The 27037-nt window shown below is 51.8% G+C and overlaps 1 protein-coding gene across 1 annotated transcript; it reads right to left on the reverse strand.

Annotated features, from left to right (window-relative positions):
- Positions 1-3301: 3301 nt before the first annotated feature.
- NCAN (neurocan) lies at positions 3302-24314 on the reverse strand. Its single transcript, XM_045551580.1, has 15 exons — positions 24235-24314; positions 22662-23063; positions 19960-20134; positions 19736-19863; positions 19000-19293; positions 17452-18039; positions 16806-17237; positions 15813-16739; positions 11634-11750; positions 10519-10632; positions 8687-8845; positions 7353-7435; positions 4609-4753; positions 3674-3856; positions 3302-3447 (listed from the first exon to the last, which is right to left on the reverse strand). The coding sequence occupies exons 1-15, from the start codon at positions 24305-24307 to the stop codon at positions 3302-3304; spliced, it is 3966 nt and encodes a 1321-aa protein (XP_045407536.1). The 5' UTR covers positions 24308-24314.
- Between the last annotated feature and the right edge of the window lie 2723 nt (positions 24315-27037).

The following is a 27037-nucleotide window of genomic DNA, read 5'->3' on the forward strand; positions in this document are numbered from 1 at the left end:
CTTGTTTGGTCAACAGCTCAAAACTTGCTATTTTCATAGTAATCGCCACCTCTTCTTACAGGTGGGGCCAATTTATCCTCCACCAGTAAGAGATGCACTCACCTGCTCCACACATCCTTACCAGCATTGTGTGTTGTCACTGTTTACCTTTGCCAATCTGATAGGTGCAAAATGATATCTCAATGTAGTTGTCCCTTGTGATTCTATTTGTGAAGCTGCGCACCATACCACCGCTGCCACCGATTTTGACCTTAGGTACAGACACGTGAGCAAAATAAATCATAAATCATTCTCAGTTCAGGTGCATTGTCATCGATCTATGCAAGGCTCTCTCTTGTTAGATTTGTTTATTTCCCTTTATTTATATGCCCTTCCTTGTGTATCTAGGTGTTCTTGCAAAATGTGTATTAATTTCCTGAGCATCTGTTGTCATTTAAGAGCTCATTTTCCTGTGAAATTTTTGTTTATATCTTTTGCCTGTTTGGTTATTGGATGATTAGTCCTTTTGCTATTGATTTGTAGGAGCTCTTTATATATTATGGCAATAAGTCCTTTATTTCTGATTTGAAAAATTATTTCTAAGTTTGGCATTTGCCTTTTGACCTTGCTTATGATAGGTTTTTCCCCCACACTATTGCTTTTATAATAAAGCTGAAACTCTTCACTATAGTTCACATGGCCTGGAGTGGTCCATTCCCTGCCTCTCTGACCTCATCTCCCTCCACTCTGTCTCCATCACTCTGCTTCAGCCACAACAGACTCAAATGAATCATGTTCCCTCCCATAAGGGGACTTTGCTTCTCCCTCTGCCTGAAACTCTGCCTTTCTTTCCCTCCTCATCTAGTTAATGCTACTTGTCCTTTAGATTCTATCCCCCTCCTCTGGAAAGCCTTCCCTGACCAGCCCCCAGGAACCAAATCTGTCTTGTTCACCACTGTCTCCCCAGCACCCAGCACAGTACATGGCTTATAATAGCCACTCAGTAAATACTTGCTGAGTGGATGAATGAATGAAAGAAGGTGTCAGGAGGTGACAGGTAGGTTGAACTGTTAAAAAATTTTATTAAAATGTCCAAGAAGTACATTAATGTCCACAGTGTCAGATACCACAGACCCACAGAACACTGCAGCTCACAGCAAAACCAGAACCCAAAGCTGTTCACACACACACACACACACACACACACACTCACATGCATGCCACGCACGTGGCACACACACACGTGTATCCCAAAGGGAATGATCAAAAGACAAACTGCCCACTTTAGAAAGGATCAGAGCCCCCTCCTATCATGGAGTTGGGCTGGCGGCAGGGCAAGGGGTTGAGGGAGTCCAAGGACAGGAAACATAAACCAAGATACCCCCCCACCCACAAAGAAGTTGTGTCCTCAGTATCCCCCAAAGGAAAATTTTTTTGTGACATGGATAAATGAAGATATGTTATTATTATTAAACTAAGACGAGTTATCAATGTAAGAAGTCAAACCTACGTCCCTGGGTTTTCTCAACAATAACCATAGGGTGCATAATGTCTATAGCAGGGGAGATTGAAGACAAGGATTTAAGGGTTCACTTTGCACTACGCAACCATTTCCTAAATCTGTGTGTGTATGTGAGGGGTGGGGGGTGCACAAGTGAGCACAATTATGCTTCAGTCTCTTCCCTCGAAGTCCAGAGCAGTGTTTTTGGGTCAGAAAGACAAAAGCAGGAGCAAATCCTTACTCCTGTCTTGGCTGTGACGTTAAACCACTGCCTTTCCCTTATATCTGAGCCTCAGTTTCCTTCTGTGTGAAATGGGAAAATAATGGACCCGAAGTCACTGTGTTGTTGAGAAGATTCACGGAGATTGTGTGCAAGTCCTTAGCGTGGTACCTAGTCTATAGCTAGCAACTGTGGGGATTACTTCCCAGGAGGGATGTAGGCTCAGTTAACACATTTCTTTCTTTACTGAACCCCTAGGTGGACGATGTATTTGCTTATCTTTCTTTCCTGCAGGGGCCCATTCTCCACTGTGGGTTTTTTTAGTGCTAATCCCCAGATTTTACCCAAACTGGAGAGGTTTAGCATGGATAACAGACATGGAGGGAAAACTCTGGATCTTTCCTGCCAGAGATCAGGGAGCTAGATCCTGACCTCTGGTTTGAGGAGGCCTTTTACAGCTTGCAGATTAGGGGAAGGAAGACAAGGTGAGTGCTTTCCCACTTAAAAAAATTAAAAGCTACAAGAGAAAACTCTGTGTGTGTGCGTATGTGTGCATGTGTGTTTCAGTTTTAACATTGCTCATTTCTCTACAATATGATCGCAGGTCAGTGTCACTACTTCAAGTTTTATGCATTTCTAGTCCACCAAGCAATGGCTGGAGACAGGGGTGGGGTGGGACAGGCTTGGGACCCAGGGCAGGGGCACTACCAATGTCTGCTTGAGGGATGGGGATGGGCACTGGAATAGAAAACTTGGCATCTCCCTGGTCCAGGAAGGAGGTTTTTGTCTCCCTGAGAGATGGAGGGGGAAGAAATCTAGGCTCACCTGGCCCTAAACATCCTCTCATCCGTATGTGTGAGAGATTCGTCACACATGCGAAACCACCAAATCTCAGTGCTCGACTAGACTTGGTAAGCAGTACACTCTCCCTCCGCCACCTACATATTGCTCGATTATTTTCACCCCTAGCTCTATGGGCATGAAGGGAGGCTGTTGTAAAAACATTCCTAAAATTCAGTCCATGGGAGCTTCACACTATGTTTATCCACCAAGACCAAAGACTGCAATTGGGCTGGAGAAGTCTAGTGTGAAGGAAGAGCAGTCAAGTTTAAGCAGTGTGCTTCTGTTTAGCCTTCTCCTCCCAAAGCGAATGGCCTTGCGTAAAGCCTTCATCCTGGATTTCGGACAGCCAAGCATTTACTAAGCCTGAATCTCTGTTGGGAAAAGCAAATGCTTAGTGTGAATCCAAACATACACTCATGCACCAGTCAAAGCCTTATTTCAACAACTGGCGATCAGCTGGCAAGAGACTAGACCTATACGAAGAATCTTTGCTGACTGTGCTTCCCTAAGCTGGGATATACTCCCAGCACTCAGCCTCACGAGAATGGACTTTTCAGACACATGGCTCTGCCTGCCACAAGGACCTTGTGTACATAAGAAAGGGGAGACAGGAGCTTTTTACAAAGGATTATGGGGGGGGTGTGGTTCGGGGCTCAGGGACTTCCAGACCCTCTTGTTTCTCTCTGGGCTCTGTCTCCCCAGGCAAAGCCTCCAGAGCAGGTGTGGGAAGGGGGTTGTGCTTTCATTTGCCTGGTTCCTCAGCAGAAATTCCCTTCGTCCTTCTCCCAGTTCTCTCCTGGGTGTCTCTTGTGTTTTCTGCGCTCTTTGCGCAATTTGTGGCGATGACGCTGGTGGTGGCGTTGGTGGTGGTGATGGTGTCGCCGCATCCGATGTGACCGTCTGGCTGCAAGAAAGTGGAGGAGGACAGGGAAGGGGTAAAAGGTGGTGAGAGGGGGATGGCCTGATGCAGTGGGCTTCCTTAGGGCAGGCTGGTAAACTCTCTCTTATCTGCAAAACTGTATTATCAGGCATGCATTAAGTCAATCAACACGTGTAATAATAGGATGTTTTAATCAGAAACTACAAATAGCTGGAAACCTACATGGGGGTCTCTGGGGGCAGCCACTTACGTTTGGTGCAGACAATTTGGGGCCTGTCCCATTTGCCATTGCTCCGGCACCAGATGGTGGCCACGTGGTGCTGGGCAAATCCTTCCTCACACTGGTAGCGTACCGTGGCATAGACATTGTATTTGGCCTTGCGGACACCAATGAGCGAGGCGTTCTCCACTGCTGGAGGGGGGCCACATAGCACTGGGGACAGAGAAATCTCCAGTTAGGGGAGTGGCCAAGTCTGGGGCTAAACTAGTTTTATGTCTTGTTGGGAGTGATACCCCCTTTAGCAGGTCAGCAGGTCCCTGCCTCTGCCCAGCTCTGATCTCACAGGGCTAGAAGTGACTGTGTCTGTCTCTGTCTCTTCCACCCAAATCAGGAGCTCCTTATGGGCAGGAACCCTCTGGATATACCTCTCTCCCTAATTTTATGCCAAGCATGGGACACAAAGGGATTGAAGGAAATATAAGGCAAGAATAATTATCTGAACAAATGGAAAGAAAAAAGGACATGAAAATTGACAAAGGAATAGAAGCAGGAATGAACTAAAGTACAAGAGAGAGATGGACATGACAATGTACACAAATGATTTTTTCATATGTAAAAGCTCTTAGAAATCAATAAGATCAACAAGGTGATAGAAAATTAGGCAAAAGAGATGAACTGGCAGGTCACAGGAAAACAAATACATACAAATAGTCTGTCAACATATGAACAGTTGGTTAATCTCATCCTTAAAGATGTACAATTTAAGATAACAATGAGATACTTTTTTTCACCACTTAGATGAACAAAGAACAAAAAGCTTAGAATGTGCTACGTTGGCAAGGGAGGAGGAAACAGGCACTCTCACACAGTGACAGGAAGTGCGAATTGGCTGGGCTGACATTTACTAACAAATTAAAACATGAACCAGTGAACATAAGGGGCAGGAAGGGGAGAGGACGATGTACCTGTGCCCTTCTTGCAGACATAGGGGAGGTTGTAGTTGCAGGGGACGTCATTCCAGCGCCCACTCTCATGCGCCACCATCACGACACAGTCCTCCCCACCCGCGAAGAAATTGTCCGGCTGGTTCTCCCGCCAATTCTCGTATTGCTGCAGGAATGGGGAGCTGGGGAGATGTTCAGGGGACCCCTGTCCCAGCCCAGGTTCTGGAACTGCCTGCCCTGGGACTCCCCTGGCCAAACCCCACAAACTCATCCATTTTCTACAACAGATCACTGCTAGATTCATAGTTGAACAAAAGGTGACTTCAGCCTGGAAGTCTAGGAGGGCTTCCCTGGGGAGGCAACAGGAGAGCTGAGGACTAAAGAATAGGAAGGATCCAGACAGGGAACAGAGTTCCAAGCAAAGGAACGGCAAGTGCAAAGGCTCAGAGGCAGGACCAAGCTTGTCGTGTTTGAGGAACTGAATGGAGACCAGTGGGGCTAAGGCTGCTTGACAGAGTTGGGGTGTGTTCTGAGAGTGGGGCAGGGGCCAGATCTCATGGCAGAGGAGAGGGGGTGGAGTTTTAAAAATTGTGGCAAAATATATATAGCACAAAATTCACCGTTCTAACCATTTTTAAGTGTACAGTTCACTGGCATTAATTACATTCACAATGTTGTGTAACCATCTCTACTATTTCCAGAACTTTCTCATCATGACAAACAGAAACTCTGTATCCATTAAGTACTACCAAATCCCCATTCTCCCCTGCTCCCAACCCCTGGCACACATTGATCTATTATTATCATTTTTTTTTTTTTGAGACAGAGTCTGGCTCTGTCGCCCTGGGTAGAGTGCCATGGCATCATCATAGCTCCCTGCAACCTCAGACTCCTGGCTCAAGCGATCCTCCTGTCTCAGCCTCCCAAGTAGGTGGGACTAGAGGTAGGTGCCACCATACTCAGCTAATTTTTCTAATTTTAGTAGAGACGGGGTCTCACTCTTGCTCGGGCTGGTCTCGAACTCCTGGTCTCAAGCGATCCTCCCTCCTCAGCCTCCCAGAGTGCTGGGATTACAGGTCTGAGCCACAGCGCCCAGCCTGATCTATTTTCTGTCTCTATAAATTTGCCTACTCTAGATGTTTTGCATAAATAGAATCATACAACATGGGGTTGTTTATGTCTGGCTTATTTCATAGATGTTTTTAAGGTTTGTCCATGTTGTAGCATATACGGGGACTTCATTCTTCTTTATGGTTGAATAATATTCCATTGTATGGATGGACCACCTTGTGTTTACCCTTCATCCATTGATGGACATTTGTGTTGTTTCCTCCTTTGGTTACTGTGAATAGAGCCACTATGAGCATTCATGTCTGAGTATCTCTTTGAACCTCTGTTTTCAATTCTTTGGGTAGCTACCTAGGAGTGGAATTGCTGGGTCATATGAAAACTTTTTGAGGAACTGCCAGACTTTTCTACAGAGGGAGGAGGGGACCTTTTTGTAGTTGGGATAAAGGCTGAGAGATTTTTTTTCCATGTTCCTGGAATTTGTGATACTAAGGGAATTGTTCTGTTTTGTTTTGTGATGGGTCTCTCTTTGTGACCGAGGTTGGAGTGTAGTGGTACAATCATAGCTCACTGCAGCCTCCAACTCCTGGGCTCAAGTGATCCTCCCTCCTCGGCCTCCACACTAGCTAGGACTACAGGTGTGATCATCATGCCCAGCTAATTTTTTTGCTTTTATTTTTGGTAGAAAGGGAGTCTCACTATGTTGCCCAGGCTGGTCTCGAACTCCTGGACTCAATTGATCCTCCCACCCTAGCCTCTTGAGTTGCTAGGATTACAGGTGTGAGCCACTGTGCCTGACCATGATGTATGACTTTTTTTTTTTTTTTTTTGGAGACAGAGTCTCACTTTGTTGCCCAGGCTAGAGTGAGTGCCATGGCATCAGCCTAGCTCACAGCAACCTCAAACTCCTGGGCTTAAGCGATCCTACTGCCTCAGCCTCCCGAATAGCTGGGACTACAGGCATGCGCCACCATGCCTGGCTAATTTTTTCTATATATATTTTTAGTTGGCCAGATAATTTGTTTGTATTTTTAGTAGAGACGGGGTCTCGCTCTTGCTCAGGCTGGTCTCGAACTCCTGAGCTCCAGCAATCCACCCGCCTCGGCCTCCCAGAGGGCTAGGATTACAGGCGTGAGCCACCGCGCCCGGCCAATGTATGACTTTTAAAAGGTCCCCATATACGGGGAGATGGCAATGTTCTGATAGTTGCACATTATGTATGTCTTAAATGCCACTGAATTGTTCACTTTATAATCATTACTTTTATGTTATATGAATTTCACCTCAATTTTTTAAAAAAGTCTCCATGGCTGGGGGGAGGGGGAAGAGTGTAGGTAGCAAGTGGCCCTGTGGGGACGGCTGCAGGGGTCCAAGTGAGAGACAACGAAGGCTGTGCAGGCAGGGCATATAGAGAAATGGGAATATTTGAGAGACCACGGCTGGGGGATCCTGCAGAGTGAGCAAGAGGAGGTGTCAGACCCCCAGTAGCCTCAGCAACTGGCAGTGGTTCATTGACCAGGCTGCGGAAGTCAGGGGTGAAGATTTAGGATTCATTGAAGCTCCTTTGCCAATTTCAGCATCTCAGAGGTACTGGGGACCTTTGATGCCCACCTGCAGGTCTTTTGCACAAAAGGGTAAACAGCCCAGAGGGCAGGGCCGATGCAGCTAGGAAGCCCCAGCCCGCCGCCGCCACTCACCAGCCCCGTGTTGTCCGTCCACTGGAAATCCCTCTCCACGATCCTGTCGTTCAGTCCTATCCACGTGTTTTCATGCCCAAAGCCTGCAGGGTGGGGGATCGGAGCACTGGTGGTCCACCTGTCTGTCCCTGTCCCAGCTGGAGGTGGGGGGTGGTGGAGGTGGGGGTGGGGGGTGGGAGCGTAAGAGTCATCCCCTTCCCCAGCCTGGAGATGGGGGGAAAGGGCAGGGGGGGTGAGAATGAAAGGGGAAGGGCGGAACGGGGGTGGGGCAGGGGGAGGATATAAAGCCCCTCCCTCCGCCTCCGCGTGGGGGAGGGGAGCACCAGCCCCTTCCCGAGCCTGGGGGTGGGCAGGAGTTAGGGGGAGGGAAGGGGACAGAGGTGGGCGGAGTACCCAGAGCTCCTCCCCCAGCCCTGGCAGGCGCCGGAGAGGGGTGAAGGGGGGGACGAGACGAATGGAGGGGGAGGGCCATGAGCCCCTTCCCCAGCCTCCACGTGGGCTGGAGGCGGCGTCCTCCCCCACATCCCCAGCGGGCGGGACCCTGGCTGCCTTCTTACAAGAGGAGGACCCGGCAGGGAAAGGGCTGCAATTAGGCCCCGGCCTTGCCGCCACGTGTGGCCGGCAGAGGAGGGAATAAACACAAGCTGGATCACATCTTTGCAGGAATGGGCAAAGGACAGACAGGCAGGCAGGAGAGAATGAGCCAGCCAGCTGGTCACTCAGGAGCGGTGACAGGGCGGAGCACATTGAAGAAAAAGAAACGAGGGGACCAGGGAATGAACAAACGACAGAATTCACGGGGGACGAGCCAGGGGCAACGTCATTGAACGGACGGATGAACAAATGGCAGGAGGGCTAACGACTAAATCAATAAATGCCGGGTGTAATTAATGCGGCACTCATCTTCCTCCCTAGGTCTCTGCAAAGCTCGCTCCTCATGTCATCCCACACGTCACTGATGCTTCCCCCGTCACCCTGCGTCCCCTGGCCCTGTTTTGTTATTGGCACACCCAGGACCCGTTCAATTATAGCATAGACTTATTTACTTAGATGTTTACTTGTTTGCCTGTATTCCCCTGAAGAACTGCTCACTCCCCGCAGAGTGCCTGGCGCATGCCCGGTGCTCAGTAAATACTCGGTGAATGAATGTACTAAGTGAATGTATGAATTAACAAATGAATCCACAGATGAATTAAGAAGCAGAGCTTGCATGAGTAAACACAGATTCGGAAAGGTGGCATCTTCAGGACCTGGGGTGGGGGATGCCCTGGTAAAGGGACTCTTAGTACCCCTCCCGCCATGCTGGCTGGTGTCCCATGTCCCAGAGTGCCTACTGTTAATGAAGCTGTGCTCCTCGGGTGAGTGGACGCTGGTCAGATGGCCGGCTCGGCGGCGGCAGTCCCTCTCGGCGTCCTCCCATGCCCGCCGGTGTGCAAAATAGCGGTAGCAGTGGCCCTGGAACTTGTGCCAGCCACGGTCACAGCCCTCCGTGTCTGCGAGGAGGGATAGGAGCGTGAAGGGGGGCTGGCCTTGGCCCAAGGTCCACCAGCCATGAGCTCAGCCAGCCCACCAGCGAGACGACCCAATCCAAGATCTCCCCAAGCCAGGTCCCTCCTCCTGAGGTCTGTGGCCCGCCCCCCACAATCCTTTCGGCTCTCTTGTTAACTTTTCTTCTTTGCTGCTGGAAGAGATTTAACTGGAAGATCATTACACTCCACCCCTTCGCATTCCAAAGTGGAAGTTTCCTTCTCTGATTTTTGGGGCTACACCCTGTGTGTGGAATGGGAGCTCAGGAAGGCCTGAAATTCCCCTCTGGCAAAAGGCTTGAATGCACATTTCTCCAAAGAAGACATACAAGTGGCCAACAAGCACATGAAAAAATGCTCAACGTCCTTAGTCATTAGGAAATGCAAATCAAAACCACCATGTGATATCACGCCACACCCACTAGGATAGCTACGATAAAAAAAAAAAAGGAAAAAGATAATAACAAGTGCTGGTGAGGATGTGGAGAAACTGGAACTCTTGTGCGTTCAATGCTGGTGGAATGAATGGTGCAGCCACTGTGGGAAACAGTTTGGTGGCTCCTCAAAAAGTTAAACATAGAGTTACCATATGACCCAGCAATTCTACTGGGTATACACCAAAAGGAATGGGGGGTGGGGTGGAGAAGAATGGAAAACAGTTATTCAAAGGAAAACTTGGACACAAATGTTCATAGCAGCACTACTCACATTAGCCACAAGGGGGAAACAACCCAAATATCCATCAGGTTATCAATGGATAAACAAAATGTGATAGAGCCACACCATGGAATATTATTCAATTATAAAAAAGAACGAAGCGCTGATTCATGTTATAATGTGGATGAACTTCAAAAACACAATGCTAAGTGAAAAAAGCTAGACACCAAAGGATGCACACATATATATATATATATATTTTTTTTTTTTGAGACAGAGTCTCGCTCTGTTGCCCAGGCTGGAGTGCTGTGGCATGAGCCTAGCTCACAGCAACCTCAAACTCCTGGGCTCAAAATGATCCTCCTGCCTCAGCCTCCCGAGTAGCTGGGACTACAGGCATGCGCCACCATGCCCGGCTAATTTTTTCTATATATATTTTTAGCTGTCCATATAATTTCTTTCTATTTTTAGTAGAGACGGGGTCTCGCTCTTGCTCAGGCTGGTCTCGAACTCCTGAGCTCAAATGATCCACCCGTCTCTGCCTCCCAGAGTGCTAGGATTACAGGCGTGAGCCACCGCGCCCAGCCTAGGACGCATATTTTATGATTCCATTTCTATGAAATGTCCTGAACAGGCAACTCCATAGAGACAGAAAGCAGATTAGTGGCTGCCAGGGACTTGGGGGAGGGGAATGAGGAGTGACTGCTGATGGGTTCAGAGTTTCCTTGTAGAGTGCCGAGAAAGTTCTGGAACTAGATAGAGGTGACGGTTGTACAACATTGTGAATGTACAAAATGCGAATGAATTGTACACTTTTTAAAATGGTTAATTCTATGTCATGTGCATTTTATCTCAAAAAATAATTTACCTCATGTAGGACTCACAGCCGTGGAACCAGAGACAGAGACCCGCAGCGTGTGGCGGAAGCTTGTAGCTTCCAACCCCACTCCTGCCACTGTTTCTGGGTTGTGGTAGATACTGACCTTTCTCACAGAGGGTACCCCCGTAACTGGGAAGGCAAAGGCAGACAAAGCCATTGACCTCATCGATACAGGTCCCGCCGTTCTCGCAGGGACTGCACGCGCAGTCGTCCATGTCTGGCAGAGAGGGGGAGGGCCGGAGTCAGAGAACAGCCTCCCTTGGCTCTGAGCCCCGACGGGGAACTAGGCAGAAGATGGCGTCATCGTGATCCTACCATCCACGCTGGACCCGAGTGTGGCAGTGGCGGTCTGCACAGATGGCGCAATGACTCTGCAGCCAAGGGGGTGGAGCCTCACACAATTAACATAAATTAGGATTAATGAGAGCAGATGCCACTGGGCCAGCTGAGGGCCAGGACGTGATGTACAGAATGTTCCACCTGACTCCAAAAAAGTGAAGGTTATACTCTCGAAAACAGGCTCATAGAATGCTGAAGCCAAAGCCTCTTTCAGGCATTTGCAAGCACATGCCCGAGTCACAAAGCTGTCTGCAGGTAGAGCTGGACATTCAGCTGGGCTCCTCTTCTACCAGGCCACGTGGAGATAGTGACTGAGGCATGTATGACACTGGGCAAGTCACTTCCCCGCCTTGAGACTCAGTTTATCTTTTTGAAAGTGATAATAATAATGGCACCTGCTCAGGGATGGTTGTGAGTGGCGAATCAATGGAACAGCTCAAGAAATTATCTTGCTTATATTTGTTGTTATAATTTTGTAATTTGTAGTATTTCCTGTGTTGGGCTTTGGGGCTAGAGCCCAATAATTCTGGTGGCTGTGCTTATACCCCTGCCCATCCAGGGGAAGGTAGGATCCCCTGGGGCCCTTTTCTGGGAGGACTCTCAGCCATTTCATCCCTTTGTGGTCCCCTCCCCACCCCTATGCCTGGTAGTAATGGGAGGCACACACCAGAGCCTTGGCCCCCACAGTGAGAGCTCAGCTGTTTGGTTCTGGTTCAACTAACTGGGGCTGATTTAGCTGGATGCGAGGACTGGGGATGGGAAGCAGGCGTCCGAAGCCAGCTTTTTGTGATCTGTGTCCTGTGGGCATGGCTGCTGGAGTAGAACCCAGGGCTCTGGAGTCAGACAGATCTAGGCTCAGATCCCAAGTGGGGCACTCACCAATCTCACAGTTCTCTCCAGCGAAGCCCTGGTCACAGCTACAGCCGTACATGGTGCCATTGGCGTTACAAGTCCCCCCATGCAGACAGGGGTTGTTCTCACAGGGATCTGAAGGGACTGAAGGATAGATGGGTAATGTGTGGAGGCGTCAGGCCACCGGGTCACTTGCCTTCCCAGAATCCAGACCTCAGGCCCCCAAATTCCTCTCATCCATCCTGTCTGTGTTGAGTCCCCTCTGTAACTTCCCCAACTGGTGGTCACCAACTGCCTCTCACACGTCCACTGTCATGAGAAGCTTACTCCTTTCAGGAACTGTCCCAAAGCATCTGTGGGCTGCCTTGCCTGTGGCAAAGTCCCAAAGACCAGGGCTTCCTGAAGCTTCTCTTGGGAAGTCTTCTCCCAGAACATGGGCTTAAGAGCCCTCCCTGACTTGTCCCCCCTCTTCTGGACATCACTGACTCATTGTTGTACTTCTCATAATTTGGGGCACAGGAGTGGACATAAGGTTCCAGGTGGGGTATGAACAGCACTGGGGAGAATGTGAACCATCACCTCCTTCATTCTGATGGCTCAACCTCTTTTGATGCAATCTTAGTGGTTATAGTGTGGAGAGGTGGTGGATCATAGTGATTATAACTATGGACTATGGAGTCAGTGAGGTCTAGTTCAATTCCTGGCTCTGCCACTCACTAGGGGACCCTGGGCAAGTCACTTCTCTGGATTTCAGTTGCCTCATCTATAAAATGGAAATAAAAATATATCATCCCTCTCTCTCAGTTCTGCCCACCAATGCCATGTCCACCTCTGTCTGTGTCAGCCTGGGTACTTATGGTGGGCAGGGGGTGGGTGTGGGGAGAATCCCAGCATTGCTCACTATGGGACTGGACACCCAGGGAACATCAAGGCATCCAGGTCTTTGCTCCCCTGCCCCATCATTCCCCAGCTGAGTTTCCCTGGAGGTAGGAGGGTCTCCTCCCCAACTTGGGGGCCCACATGCCATGGTAGGTGGTCTCCACCCCCTTGAAGAAACCCCTCCCCAGAGCCTGGGAAGGGCAGGGAAAGAATTCTCATCCTACCCCAGCTGACACCAATCCCTTGTCAGGGCAGCATCTGACTATTCCACTGCACAGACACAAAGACCAAGGCCCAGAGAAGCACAGGGCCTGGCTCTAGGTCACACACCAGGATGGTGCAAAAGCCAGCAGGAGCCAGGTTTAAGGCCTGGCTCTCTTTAGTCCCTATAAGCTAGGAATTTGTTTCTGTTTTGTCCTGGTCTGGGGCCACACAAGAAATTGAGGTGATATCAACAGTCATCTCCTCCTTGGTCTCCTGGCCTCCGCCCTCCATAAGCTGTTCTCACAGCAGCCACAGCAAGCCTGTGTAACCCTGAGTCAAGTCATGCCCCTCCCCTGCCTGGACCCCTCCATGGCTCCGCACTGCCCTCGGGAGAAAAGTCAACCGCAGTCCGCAAGGCCCTGTGTGACCTTCTACATCTCCCTGCCCTCCCTCCCCCTCTCTCCACCTCATTTACTCTGCTCCAGCCACACTGGTCCCCTGCTCCAGCAGCACGCCAGGCACAGAACCTTTGCACGGGCTGTTCTCTCTGCCTGGAATGTTCTTCCACCACATTGCCACCTGGCCCCTCCCAGACCTCCTTCAGGCTTCCTCGAATTTCATCTGGTTAAACAGGCCTTTCCTGACACGTTCCCCTCCCACCCCCTCTGTTGCAAGCCACCACTGGCATCTCCCCCCAAGCCTTTGCTTCACTTCTCTCTTATCACTTTTTTTTCAGTAGACACAGGGTCTCCTTCTGTCACCCAGGCTGGAGTGCAGTGGCGCAATCATAGCTCACTGCAGCCTCGAACTCCAGGCCTCAAGCGATCCTCCCACCTCAGCCTCCTGAGCAGCTGGGACTACAGGTGAACACCACCATGCACGACTAATTAAAAAATATTTTTTAGAGACAGGGTCTCACTATGTTGCCCAGGATGGTCTCAAACTCCTGGCCAAAAGTGATCCTCCCACCTCAGCCTTCTAAAGTCCTGCTGGGATTACAGGTGTGAGCCACGGTGCCTGGTCTCTTAGCACTTTCTAACCACCAATATAATTTTTTATTAGAATCATTGTTTCTTGTTCATATCTCTCCCTAGAGCAGTGAGGGTCCATGTGGCAGCCACATATAGATAGTCACGTTTAAATTAACTAAAAAGAAACTAAGGTAAAAACATGGTTCTTCAGTCATACTAGCCGAATTTCAAGCTAGACTGTAGATAGAGAATATTTCTATCACTGGGAAAGTTCTAGAGTGTTCTAGAATGTCAGCTTTCAAAGGACAGGGGGTTTGTTTTCAACATAGGGCCAGGAACACAGCAGGTGCTCGATAATTGCTTGCTACCTGAATGAGGGTGGCAGCTGAGGCCTGTCCCAGGGGTGGTGGCTTGTGCCCCATGGATAGCAAAGGGGCTTGTGGATGGTGGGGCGTGTGTCTGTACCATGGCCTCGCACGTGCGTGCACACACGTGGGGCTGCCGCCTGACGGGACGCGTGAGCCCCACCAGGTGCCCTGTGCTGCCAACACCTGCCCACGGACTGGCGGTGATTCAGTCACTTGCTGGTGCTGCATTTATTTTTGGCTTCATTAGCATTTCTGCTGAAGCGGCAGGTGGGTAGGCGCCTGGGTCTCCCCAGTGCTGCCACCAGCTTCAGTTTGGAGCCAGGAATCTAGCAAAGTCCAAGACAGACCCAGCCCTGGCCCCAGGTGCCACTGCAACCCCTATTTCCTTAGCATCCCTAAGCGGTTTCCCTCCCACCTCTCTGCTGCCCCTTCTCTGTTTCTTTTGACATTGACCTTCCTTCCCTCTGTTCATCCTTCAAGGACAGACCTCCCAAAGCCCTTCCCTGGCCAAGCCCACCATCTCCCAGGACTTCATATATGTTTTTCTACACCAGTGAACAAGGCATTGTATAGCCCAGAGGTTGAGACAGAGACCCTGTTTCCAAACAGCCTGGATTCCAACCCCAGCCTTGACACTCCTTAGCTGCCTGGATGTCCAAGTCACTTGACCTCCCTGTGCCTCAGTCTCCCCATCTGTAAAGCAAGGTTCGCATTAGAACTTGACCCACAGGCTGTTATAAGGATTAACCAAGATAATTCCAGTAACATGCTCAGACCCAGCCCAGCACACAGGCAGGAACCAGTATCAGCCTCCGACTATACAAGCGCTCTGCCCTGGGGCTGCTGCCTCCCGGGCATCTAAGGAGGTCCCACACTGCACACAGCACAGAGGGGACAGGGTGGATGCTGAAACCCTCCATCTGCTGTTTCCACCGTCACAACACTTTGCCTTCAAAAAAAAGGAGCAAGTTCAAGACCAACTGTGTTAATAAGAGTGCTTTGCAACTCAGAGAAAGGGCTTTTTAATTGGGTTTGTCTTTTAAAATTTTTTTAAAGCTCATTTGGCCAAAAAACCCAGCTCAGTATGGCAGGACCTAAGAAAGGCAAGAATTTGAGGCTGAGCTGGGGGCAGATCCGGCGCCAGGGAGAACAGCACAGTGGCTCTCTCTAGACTCTGTCCCCAGGCACGGAACTGAGGTTCGGCCACTAGTGGGGTAGCAGCAGACCCCCGTGAGCCTCAGCTTGCTGTCTGTAGAATGGGGCGATGCTGACCACTTCTGCCCCTTCCTGGCACCCACAGTCCCTGTGGCTCGACGTCCCCAATTCCCATTTGCCCAGGAAGTCCTTCCTGCCACACCTCCTCCCTCTGACCTCGCCTGGGAGGCGTCTGTGTCCAGCTCTGTCTCTCTCAGACTGCGGGGATCCCTGCCATCCAACTCACAGTGGACATAGCCAGCAGTTTGTCACATGAACTCATTCCCTGAGTCAGACTCTGCCCAGTGCTTCATCGTTCCCACGTTTTGGTCGTGGGATACACTCGCTGTGCAAGAGCCGGAGCAAGGGTAGCATCGCCTCCTGGCCTTTGCATGTGCTGATCCCTTTGTCAGGAACATCCTTTCAGAAATTCTACTCCAGCTGAAGAGCTCGTGCCTCCAGCATCACCCCCTGCTAGATACCTTCCAGAACCGGGGCCAATCCTTCTTCCCTGCTCTCGGCTGCCCCAGGCCCTGTCCCCAAGCCTTGACCACAGCAAGCTGGATGGGGCTGTGGAACTTTGAACTTACCGTCCCCAGCGCTCCCATCTGCAGGGGTCCCTGGCAGTGCTGGCTCTTCTCCACTCGCCGCCTCCTCCCAGAAGGGGCTCCCGGTCAGAACCTCCAGCGCAAACTCCTCTGTGCCCAGGGAGAGGGGCAGCAGGGTGCCAGTGGAGTCCCATGGCACTGTGGGCTCCCCTGAGGAAACTGAGGCAGCCTCATCCACGCTGGCTGCAGTTGGTGTCCAAGGAGGAAGACCCAGTTTCCCCGGGGGGCTGCCCTGATGCGGAAGGGCTGAAGCCCCCAGTGTTCCCTGGGCCTCCGCCTGGCCCTCCGGCCGAAGCTCTAGGAAGCGTTGGGAGGTGGAGGAGGCCAGTGTGGACGTGGCCAGGACCCCAACCTTGTCCCCCTGATCCAGGGACGTGAGGGACATCGCCATGCTTGTATCCAAGGCCACCTGAGGGGCCAAGGTGGGACTTTCATCTCCTTCAGACACACAGGATCCAGGTTCCCAAATTCCACCAGCATCGCTGGGGTCCACTGTGGCTGTGGACTCCTTGGGACCCACTGTGGCTCTTTCATCTGTAGCAGCCCAAGGCTCCAAACTCAAGGTGACTCCAGGCACCGAGAGGACTCCAGGGCCCCCCGAGGGTGGAGACAAAGAACTTGCATCCAGCCCTTTGCTGTAAGATGAGGGCCAGGGCCTCTGCACCTCGTCAACAGTAGCCGGAGAGCTGGGAGCGGGGCTCTCTGCTGTGCTGAAGACCCCAGACTCAGACCCCAAGATGCCTCTGATGCCCATGGGCTCAGTGGCAGTCTCAGTGGAGGCAGAATCTGCCATGACAGTGCTGTCCACAGAAGCCCAGGGGCTGGACCTGGGGTGCTCAGCTTTAGGGGGTTGAGTAGGGCTGGTCTCCCTAATTTCTCCAAAGTCTTCCCTGGGGGCATCAGAGCTGGCTCCAGCTCTTGTGTCAGTGGTTGCCTGCGAGGGGGCCGTGGGACTTCCTGCTCCATGGCTGTTGCGTGTCATGCTCCTGACCTCTCCAGCCTGTCCTGTCAGGCCCAAGGAGGGGGGCGGGGAATACACCTTGTTCTCTGTGGCAGGGGAGAGCAGGGCAGTGGCCATAGCCTCACCATGCCCCTCGACCCCATTGGCCTCGGTGGAGATGGCTGTAGGGTGTGGCAGGAGCCACTCCTTAGGGGCACGAAGCATCGCCACGATAGGGAGGTCTGGGGACGTGCCTATGGCGGACACTTCCCAAGGGGCAGGGCTGGGTCCCTCTGAGGAGCTGGGAGCAGGGACAGTGGCCTGTGAGGGAGACCAGGGCAGGGCAGGGTTAGCTGGCCTCACACTGGGGCCCTTGGCTTTCTGTAGCTCCAGGCCAGGGATGCTGGGTGGGACGAGGGTCGGGGGCCACAGCCAGGGCTCTGGGGAGCTCCTGCCACCAGGGAAACCTGCAACAACATCAGCCACAGTAATTGTGATTATCTCTAGGCAGTCTCCTTTGTTCACTATCTCCTCCGCTCTAGGCCTGAGAAAGAGGGGCTTCCAAGGCCAGGGGACCCAGTTGGCACTCAGAGCTTCCTCCCCTGTCCCGACTGTGGCATATCTCCCCCTCCCAACTCCAGAACCTCAGGCAGGTACCCCTCCCCCATGGGTCCAACTCACCAGCTGCAGGCACATCCACCTCATTGGTCAGATCAGGCCACGGGCTCCGGTTCCGGCCACTGCCCAAGGCCTCTGTGGCTCCCGGGGCTGAGGGAGGTTCCACGTGATTCCCAGCAGCCTCTGGGGTGGGGGGCTGGGTGCTGGCCTTGATTCCCCCTTGCAGCCCTCCCTCCGGTTTCTGCTGCTGGAAGTAGCGCCCATTCAACCCTTTGAAGCGCCCCCTCCTCCTAGGCGTGGGCCCGGTTGGGGCCGCCTCGGTTTGCAAACCCGCTGCAGTGCTGGCCCCTGTGCTGCTGGGGCTGGGGGCCACCGTGCTCAGCCACACTTCCTCAGTAGGCCATGAGGCCAGCGTGGAGTCCCCAGGGCTAGGATGGGGGGTCTCTTGAGTCTCCTGCTTCTCTGCCAAGATCAGGGGCTCTTCTTCCCCACTGGACACCAGAGGCTCCTGGAAGTCAGGAGTGACCAACTCTCCTTCCCCCAGGTTTGTCTCTAATTCTCGGCCAGGGGGGCCCTCTGCTGACAGAATCTCCCCTTCATCCCCAGATGATGGGGTCTCTGGGTCTTCGTGTTGTGGTGTGGGATGATGAGCTGTGGGAGAAAGCAGAAGAGATTCTGTTAGGCCTAGGGACTGCCTGGGAAGTTCTGCTTGAAATCTACCCATATGCCAGCATGCTGCAGCACAGACCTTCCATGCACCTCTGTCTTTCTGTACTCCTCTGTCTCTGTCGGTGGTTTCTGAGATTCCCCAAGCCTGAGAAAGGAGGTGCAAAGTTATCACCTCCACTGTTCAGGCTGGGGCTGGACTGAGCCCACTCTCAGGGTAGGAGTCAACTGGTTGCATTGAGGAGTCAAGAGACAGTTTGGCTCACGGGCAAAGCTCAGGCAGTGTCCAACTCTCATGACTCAGGTTAGCCTGTGGGCCGGTTCCACTACACCTTGGCCGTGGATTCTCCCTGCTATAGGAGGTGCCCAGGGGGCGTGGCACTCCTACCAACGGTTTCTTTTTTCTCTTCCACCCAGGGCAGCAGGCAGCTTACACAGAGCACTTGGCTCCTTGGAGTTGAGGTTTTCAGCTTCCAAAGCTGTGCCCCGACCTCCCCCGCACAACAGGTGAGTATCATTTCTGGTGTGGCCACCTGTCTAGGGCACGTGGCCAATGGAGGCATTCCCTTTTCCGCAGGGTGTGTGCTTATGGGCGTGGCTCCAGGTAGAATATGCCCCACCCAGGGGCGTGTCTTTCAGGGTTAGGGTGCCTCAGGACCTCAGGAGACAAAGCCCACTCGGTAAATATGACTCCCACGCCAGAGTTTGGCCTCCTGCCGGAGCCCTGTCCCTCCCCCGGGGCACAAGTCCCAGGGAAAGACTCGTCTCAGGGGGCGTGGTCTTCACCAGGGGTGTGGCCCACCAAAGCCTGTCTCTTGGGGGCGTGGCCTATCACAAAGCACGTTTCTCGGGGGCGTGGCTTTCACCACAGCGAAAGGCCAGAGGGCGTGGCCAACGGCGGACACGCCCTCCCGGGTCATAGCCTCGGCGCGGCGCCTCACGCACCTCGGAAGCAGTAGGCGTCGAAGCGCGCAGCTGGTGCGGGGAAGCCGGTCCGGTTGGCGAAGCGGTAGACTGTGCGCACCCCTGGCGCTGGTCCCCCGCAGCGCCGGCGCGGCGTCTGGATCGGGTAGCGCACGCTGCCATCGGCCAGCCAGCCCGGGTCGCACTGATCCAGGCCCTCGTGCCAGGCCAGGTGCAGCTGTCCCACCGAGGCCAGGGTGGCACCCTGGCGGCGGCACTGGGCACGCGCGCCGGCCAGTGTCAGGCGGCGGGCGGGACCCACGTAGAAGACCTCGCCTGCGGGAGGGGGCGGGCTGAGGTTAGGGAGGCCTGGGGGACCCTCCCTCGGAGCCCGGGAAGGGAGGTCTCAGTCCAAATAGCCCCAACCTGGCAGGTTTGTGTGATAGTTAAACGAGGTGGTGACAACAGCAGCTGAGCATCACGCAGAGCTAACAAGAGGGGGCTTTAGCCCCTTTTTACAAATGAGGTAAATCAGGCTTCAGAGAAAGGGAGGGCCTTGGTGAGGGGGGGATCAGAGAGGAGAAAAGGGACAAGGATGGGGACAGGGGCTGAGACGGGACAGGGGCTCAGAGAGTGATGGAAAGCTCAGAGGGGGCTGGCTGCAGGTTTAGAGAGGAGGAGAGTTGCATAAGGACTTAGGGAGGGATGGGAACTGGGGAGAGTAACAGAGGCACAGGGAGAGGGGCGGAGGTCGGGGTCCTGCCAACTTCAGACTTACCCCCCAGCTCCCGGGCAAAGCAATACACATCATAGAGTTCCTCTGGGTCGCGCCTCCCATAGCTCCGAACCCCTGGAAGGCTGCTACGGTCGCCATAGCAACCAGGGCGGGACTGGGTGATAGGATACCTGTCAACACAAGGTGAGGGTCCGTCTCAGAGGTGTGCTCCTGGAGCCCCCAAGGAACTTCTTTCCTCCATCTCCTCACCCTGTGTACCCCCTCACCGAACGGTGCGGTCAGAGAGCCAGCCAGCATCACAGTTGTCAAACCCGTCCTCGAAGGCAGCCTGCAGGTGCCGAGGGGCTGCAATGGTGGCCGAGCTGAGACGGCACGCCTCCTGGGCCTCAGCGAAGGTCAGCACATAGCGGTCCTGGGCTGCCCGGTAATGGAACACAACGCCTGTGGGGGAACATCCAGAATGGAAGAGTCAACTTATGCCAGAGTATTCAAGGACAGCAGATCTCCCTCTTACAGGATGACACCCCTCCAGTCTGCTAATAATAAACCCGCTGCCCTACGTTGCCTTATACCACACCCATTTACTCAGCACCAGGCACAGTGCTAGGGTGATGGTGGGGAGTGAGATCTGCATGCCCCCATTTTACAGATGAGGAAACTGATAACAGTGGCCACAAAGGGCTAGAAGGCTTCCTGGAGGAGCTGACACGTAAGCCAGGATGTGAAGCACAGATAACAGGCTCACTGTGACTCAAATTCTGATTTAGGTATGAAAGAAATGGCTAAGCAAGATAAAAGAATTAAACATTTTGCTCTATCTAATCAAGACCGAGAAGGCTGGGCACAGTGGCTCATCCTGTAATCCCTAGAGCTTTGGGAGGCCAAGATGAAAGGTTTGCTTGAGGCCAGGAGTTCAAGACTAGCCTGGGCAACATAGCAAGACCCTGTTACCACCACTTGTGGTAGGTGTTCAATATATGTTTGGCTTACTGAAGGAAACTGAACAAATCTGGAGGTGGGGGCCGGGCGCGGTGGCTCACGCCTGTAATCCTAGCCCTCTGGGAGGCTGAGGCGGGTGGATTGCTCGAGGTCAGGAGTTCGAGACCAGCCTGAGCAAGACCCTGTCTCTACTAAAAATAGAAATAAAAATTATCTGGACAACTAAAAATATATATAGAAAAAATTAGCCGGGCATGGTGGCACATGCCTGTAGTCCCAGCTACTCGGGAGGCTGAGGCAGTAGGATCGCTTAAGCCCAGGAGTTTGAGGTTGCTGTGAGCTAGGCTGACGCCACAGCACTCACTCTAGCCCAGGCAACAGAGTGAGACTCTGTCTCAAAAAAAAAAAAAAAAAAATCTGGAGTTGGAATTCACTTCTTTCACCACTAATCAGGTTTTTTTGAGTTTTATCAGTTTTGAGAAGTGAGGCCTTTGAAAGGGGATGATCGGTTGACCCCATAAAATATGGGATGCCATACTATTTGTGTCCCCAGCTCACAGTTTGGGGGAGAGTGGATTAAGCCCCAGGACAGGGGGTGCAGGGACTTGCCCAAGGTCAACATAAATTATGGGAATAGATTTCGCAGTCCACAGGATGTTTTCCATACCACAATCCATTCACTGAGTCACACATTAAAAATGTATTGTGCATCTCCTGTGTGCCACACCCTGTCCTAGACTATTTTAATCATTATTATTATTTTTTTGCCTTTTCCACCTTGCTCAGTTAGGAAAACAGAAACTGCACTGGGTATTTCAACAGGAAAAATTTAATAAAGGAATGGATAAAGAGGTATTAGAAAACTGTTATTTACTCTCTCTCTCTCTCTCTCTCTCTCTCTCTCTATATATATATATATATATATATATATATATATATATATTTTAGGAGATAGAGTCTCACTCTGTCACCCAGGCTGGAGTTCAGCAGAGCCTTAAACTCCTGGGAGCAGCCCTCCCACCTCAGTCTCCTGAGTAGCTGGGACTACAGGCATGTGCCACCATGCCTGGCTAATTTTTCCCCTGATATGTTGCCCAGACTGGTCTCAAACTCCTGGCCTCATGCCTCAGCCTCTCAAAGTGCTGGGATTACAGGCATGACCCACTGCTTGTGGCCCTTAATATATATTTTCAATCAAACTGCTTTTTAAAAATTGCTTACTTATAAAAAGCTTAAATAAATTTATTTTAAATGGAAATTTGTGTAAACTTAACCAGGAATTAGGAAAAAATAAATAAAAATGAAAAAAATTGTATTACTATTTATTATTATTATTATTTTTTTTTTTTTTTGCTAATTCTCCCCTTACCACTGGAGTATTCCTATTTTTTTTTTTTTTGAAACAGGGTTTCACTCTGTCACCCCAGCTAGAGTGCAGTGGCATCATCATAGCTCTCTGCAACCTCAAACTCCTGGGCTCAAGCGATCCTCCTACCTCAGCCTCCTGAGTAGCAGGAACTACAGATGCGCACCACCACGCCTGGCTAATTTTTCTTTTTCTTTTCTTTTCTTTTTTTTTTTTGTAGAAATGGGGTCTCACTCTTGCTTAGGCTGGTCTCGAACTTCTGACCTCAAGTGGTCCTCCCGCCTCAGCCTCCCAAAGTGCTAGGACTTCAGGTGTGAGCCACCGCGCCCAGCTGAGTATTCCTATTTTAAATAGAAAGCCAATATCTGTTGTCTTATGTAAAATTAGGTAACTGTGAAATTGACTTTTAAAACAAAGTTATAAAATCCTGCCTAGATATTGTGGCCCACAGGAGACTGTGCTGGAGGGTGCTCCCTCTTGGTTAAAAAAGAGAGGTGTTAAAAGATAGGATAGTACCAGTGAAGACTTTCTTCATGACTTTATCAGAAGAATTGAAAATGAATCCTGGTTCAAGGAGTGGTTTCTAAGGTGACACTCAGTGGGTGGGCTCCAGGATCAGCACCTCCCTCTCCCAACCTCAGCCCCTCCCTTGTCCCAACTGACCCGTCACCTCCAGGGGAACCAGGTCCTGCTCATCTTCGATGCCCCTCACCACCTGGCAGCGGTAGAGCCCGGAGTCGCTGGCCCTCAGTGGCCCCAGCAGTAGTGTGGCGTTGGCTCGGTGCCGGGGGTAGGTGGGCAATGACACTCGTCCCTGCCAACCCTTGGCTACCCGCACCACATTGTCTTTGGCCACCAGGATGGGCAGGTCCTGTCGCTGGCCTGACGCAGTCCGCACCTTGGTCCACTTGATCCGAGGTACATATCGGGCTGCACCTGGCCGGGGCTGCAGGGTGAAGAGACAGGGCAGGGCCACCAGCTCCGCCAGAGCGGCCCGCACCGACCCAGACCCCACTTTCTGCATGTGGAGCCCCTTGTCAGCAGCGCCGGTGATGTCCCGTGTGCCTGGGATGGAGAAGGCAGAGAGAGGGCTGACTCAGAGGTAAGGGCCAGCCAGCAAGGACGGCTCACTGTACGGCCACGGGAAAGTCATTGTCCTTCTCTGAGCCTGTTTCTCCAAAGGTTAAGCAAGAGGCGGCTCACGGAAGGGAATGGTGTGTGTGGAGTACCTTCTTTATATTAATAACAGGCATTTTACAGCAATCAGCTCATTTGATTTTTCTTTTCTTTTATTTTCGTTTTTTCTTTTTTGAGAAAAAAAAAAAAGAGACAGGGTCTTGCTCTGTCGCCCAGGCTGGAGTGCCATGGCACCATCATAGCTCATTGCAGCCTCAAACTCCTGGGCTCAGGCGATCCTCCCACGTCAGCCTCCCAAGTAGCTGGGACTATAGGTGTGTGTGATTACGCCTGGCTATTTTGTAAATATTTTGTAGAGATGGGGGTCTCGCTATGTTGCCAGGGTGGACTCAAACTCCTGGTGTCAAGTGATCCTCCCACCTCAGCCTCCTGAAATGCTAGGATTACAGGTATAAGCCACCACGCCTGGCCTCATTTAATTTTCATAACCATTTGCACAGTAGCAATGTCTCATTCTCTTTTGGGGGAGTTGAGGAAACAGAGGCTCAGAGAGAGAATTGTATTTGCCTAAGGCCACTGAGCAAATCAGTGAGGGATTTCTAAAGCCTGGGCTCTTGATGCTATTGGAGAGATGCCAGGAGAGACACACATACCTTTATTTCCATTGCCCCTTCCTTGGCAGACATCATTAATCAATCTTCACACTCTTTTCATTTCTCTCTTTTTTATTTATTTTTTTCTTTTTTACACTAAGCCTGTTGCTGTATCATTTCTCTCTCTCCCCCTCTCCCCCCACTTTCCCCTCCCTCCCTCTCCCCCCTCCACTTTTCTCTCTCTCCTTCTCTCTCTTTCTCTCTCTTCAGCTCATCTCAGCAAAATGGTGAGAGGCAGGAACCTCCAGCTTCTGCTGACAGTGACTAAAAATAACCTCTCAGGTATCTTGTTCTCTTTTGACTGTTCAAAGACCTTTTTCATCTATTCTCATTTTGTTCTCTAAACCAAGCCAAGGGACCAGCAGAAGTCTCTGGAATTAAAAAGCTGCTCCATCGTGTGGCCACCTCCCAGACCCCAATCTGTCCCTCCCCACAAGCTGACTCACCCTGTTCCCCGGCCACAAAGAACAGTCTCTGAAGAATCAAAAGGCCCAAGGCCCAGACAAACATGGTCCCCATCCTGGACCTGGAACAAAATGGAGAGGGAGGGAGGAATGAGCCATGGCACAGCCCTCCCAGATAGTCGATCCCCCCACTCTACAGATCAGGAAACCAGGGCTCAGAGAGGCTAGTGTATAATTCAAGGTCACGGAGTAAGTATGCAAGCATTTGAATCCAGGGCCACTGGACTTCAGGATCTAAGCAGCAAAGCCTCATGGTCAGAAGACTGGGTGCTAGAGTGAATGAGAGCTGGGTTGGCTCACTGCCTGTTCCTTGGTGTGTGACTTTAGGCAAGCAGCTTAACTTCTCTGTGCCTCACTTTCTTCCTGGGTCAGATGGGGATAACAGCAGGTAGTTGGAGGAAATGGAGGAGTCAATACATATAAAATGCTTAGAACTGCCTAGCATGAAGGAGTGCATTTCAGCTGTTGCTACTATTATTATTGACCTTAACGCAGCCAAGATTGATATCCCATTTTTTCAAGTCAGCCTCCACCATCAGACTGGGACCTCCTACAGGGCAGCAGCCAGTCGTCGCTTTCCCAGGGTCCCCCATCCAGGCAGCAGGCTGGCCTCCAAGCCAGCCTTTAATCTGGATTTGCTGACTGACACGATTCTCGGCTTCAATTCCAGGATTTGGTTGTCACCGAGATTCTATTCTTGGTTTCTGGGATGTTTGAGGAGCTGCCAACTCCCAGCTGGAGGAAGGGGCCTCACCCTTGCCCACTCCATCCTCCCTCTGACTTTGCATGGACTGATGAAGATTTTCCCTAGGCCCACAGAGAAATTTCAGTTGTGGGTCCAGTTCTCCACAGGGCCTGTGACCCATGGGCATAAAGTAAACTGAGTGCTTACTGTGAGCAAAGCCCATTCCAGGCGCTGAGATACAGCATTGCCTTTCCAGACTTCACATTCTTCCAGAGACCAGAAATCCTGTAGAGGAGGCCCCTCCCCAAAGCCTCCCACCCCTCTGGGTGGTTCTTACCGGGGCTCAGGAGGTGGGTGCAGATGGGAAATTAGAACATCATCTGAAAATCCAGCCCTTGCACCCTGCTCCCATAAAGAAACAGCCCTGAGGAGGGGGTTTGGATAGTGTCTGAATGGGAAGCTGTGGGGGACTGCTGTCTGCCTCCCCAGCTCTCCTTCCCAGCTCTTTGAGTCGCCTGCTGGGAGGCCGGCCAGAGATCTGTCCGTGGTGCTGAACTGTGAGGTTTCAATGCCGCAGCCCTGCCCACCAGGTCTGTCTCTGCCTCCTGCCTGCTAACACAGTGCCTCTGGGCCCAGAGAGGGCTATTGGTCTGCCTTAGGCTGCACAGCAGGGCTGAGGTCCAGGCCAGGCCTTGGGCCAGTGTCCCTAGCTATCAACCTGTAAAACTTGGCAACATCTGCCTATATCCCAGGCTGTCCTCAATTCTTCCCCCTGGAGCCCTGCACTAGTGTGGGGCCTCCTGATGGCTGCTCCAGGCCTGGCCAGATATTAGACGGTGGGACAGGACTCTGGGTTGTACCCTTAGGATGGGACGAGGCCAGAGAATTCTTACACACGCAAGTACACACACACATCCCATAAGATTAAGAGCTCAGACTACATCCAGACAGCCCTGCCTCTACTCCTGGACAAGCTGCTTTAATCTCTCTGTGCCTCAGTAAAATGGGGATGATCCTGCAAGTACCTTATAGGGCTACTGTGAGAACGAAATGACCTAAGACTTGTAAAGTCCTAGAAATGTTACATTTAAAAACAGCTCTTTATACACAAAGCCTCGTGTACACACTAAAAATATACTGACGGAGTGAGGTGGTCCAACATGGTGACAGACACAGTTTCAGGTGCACCCCCCGCCCCCGCACACACCCTCCCACTGCCTTCCACTTGCACCCTCACACACCCACACCCTTGTCTTAAAATACCTCCTCTACAGGGCTGCCAGAGGTGAGCATTTACACAGCTGTCTAGGGCCCGTCCCCTTATGAATAATGCAGGAACTCATGCATATGCAAATGAAGGCCTTTAGGTTGCTGGGGGAGGGGCGGCCCAGATGGATGTGAGACTGTGTGTGTCTCTCTCTCTTTCCTCCTTCACTCCCACCTCCTGTCTGGGTGGGCACTGAGTGCGGGTGAGTTAGCCAGCAGACGGTTTTTGTGTGTTTGTGACTGGGTATGTGTCAGTGATGCCATGTCCAGGCAAGGGCATGCATGCAGTTGTGCCCCGTGGTGTGTGTGGCCTGAAGGAGCTCTTGCACTGGGTGGAGTGCAGGGGACCCAGTGTGATTTCTGGATGTGTGGGTCTGAGTGCCCCTCAGCAGGGGCTGTGCGCACACGTGTGTGTCTCTAGCCTTTGACGGTGTATTAGTGTGCATGGTGTGAATGTGGAACTCCTTGGAGGAGAAATGAAGTGGGGCTCAGTAAATCATCCCAGGCTGCCCCTTGGGGACTTTGACCCCTGCCCAACCTGTCCTCATAAGCTCCCCAACTCTGCATACACAGACCACATCCTACACCCCCATGCCCAGGGACCACATTGCCAATCACATGGAAAGGACCCTTGCCACACACGTACACACACAGAGGACACAGCCACACGCCCCAGACACAGACCCCAGGAGACACACACTCACACAGATTCACAGTGACATTAACAAAGAGAGGCAGTGTGAGCACTCACAAGACAGGCAGCACGTCTTCTGCACAAAGACACACACCCACAGTCTCTGGGTGCCCCCACAGTGAACTGATCACCCCCTACTG

Source organism: Lemur catta, chromosome 1 (genome assembly GCF_020740605.2).
Source record: "Lemur catta isolate mLemCat1 chromosome 1, mLemCat1.pri, whole genome shotgun sequence".
Classification (NCBI taxonomy): domain Eukaryota; kingdom Metazoa; phylum Chordata; class Mammalia; order Primates; family Lemuridae; genus Lemur; species Lemur catta.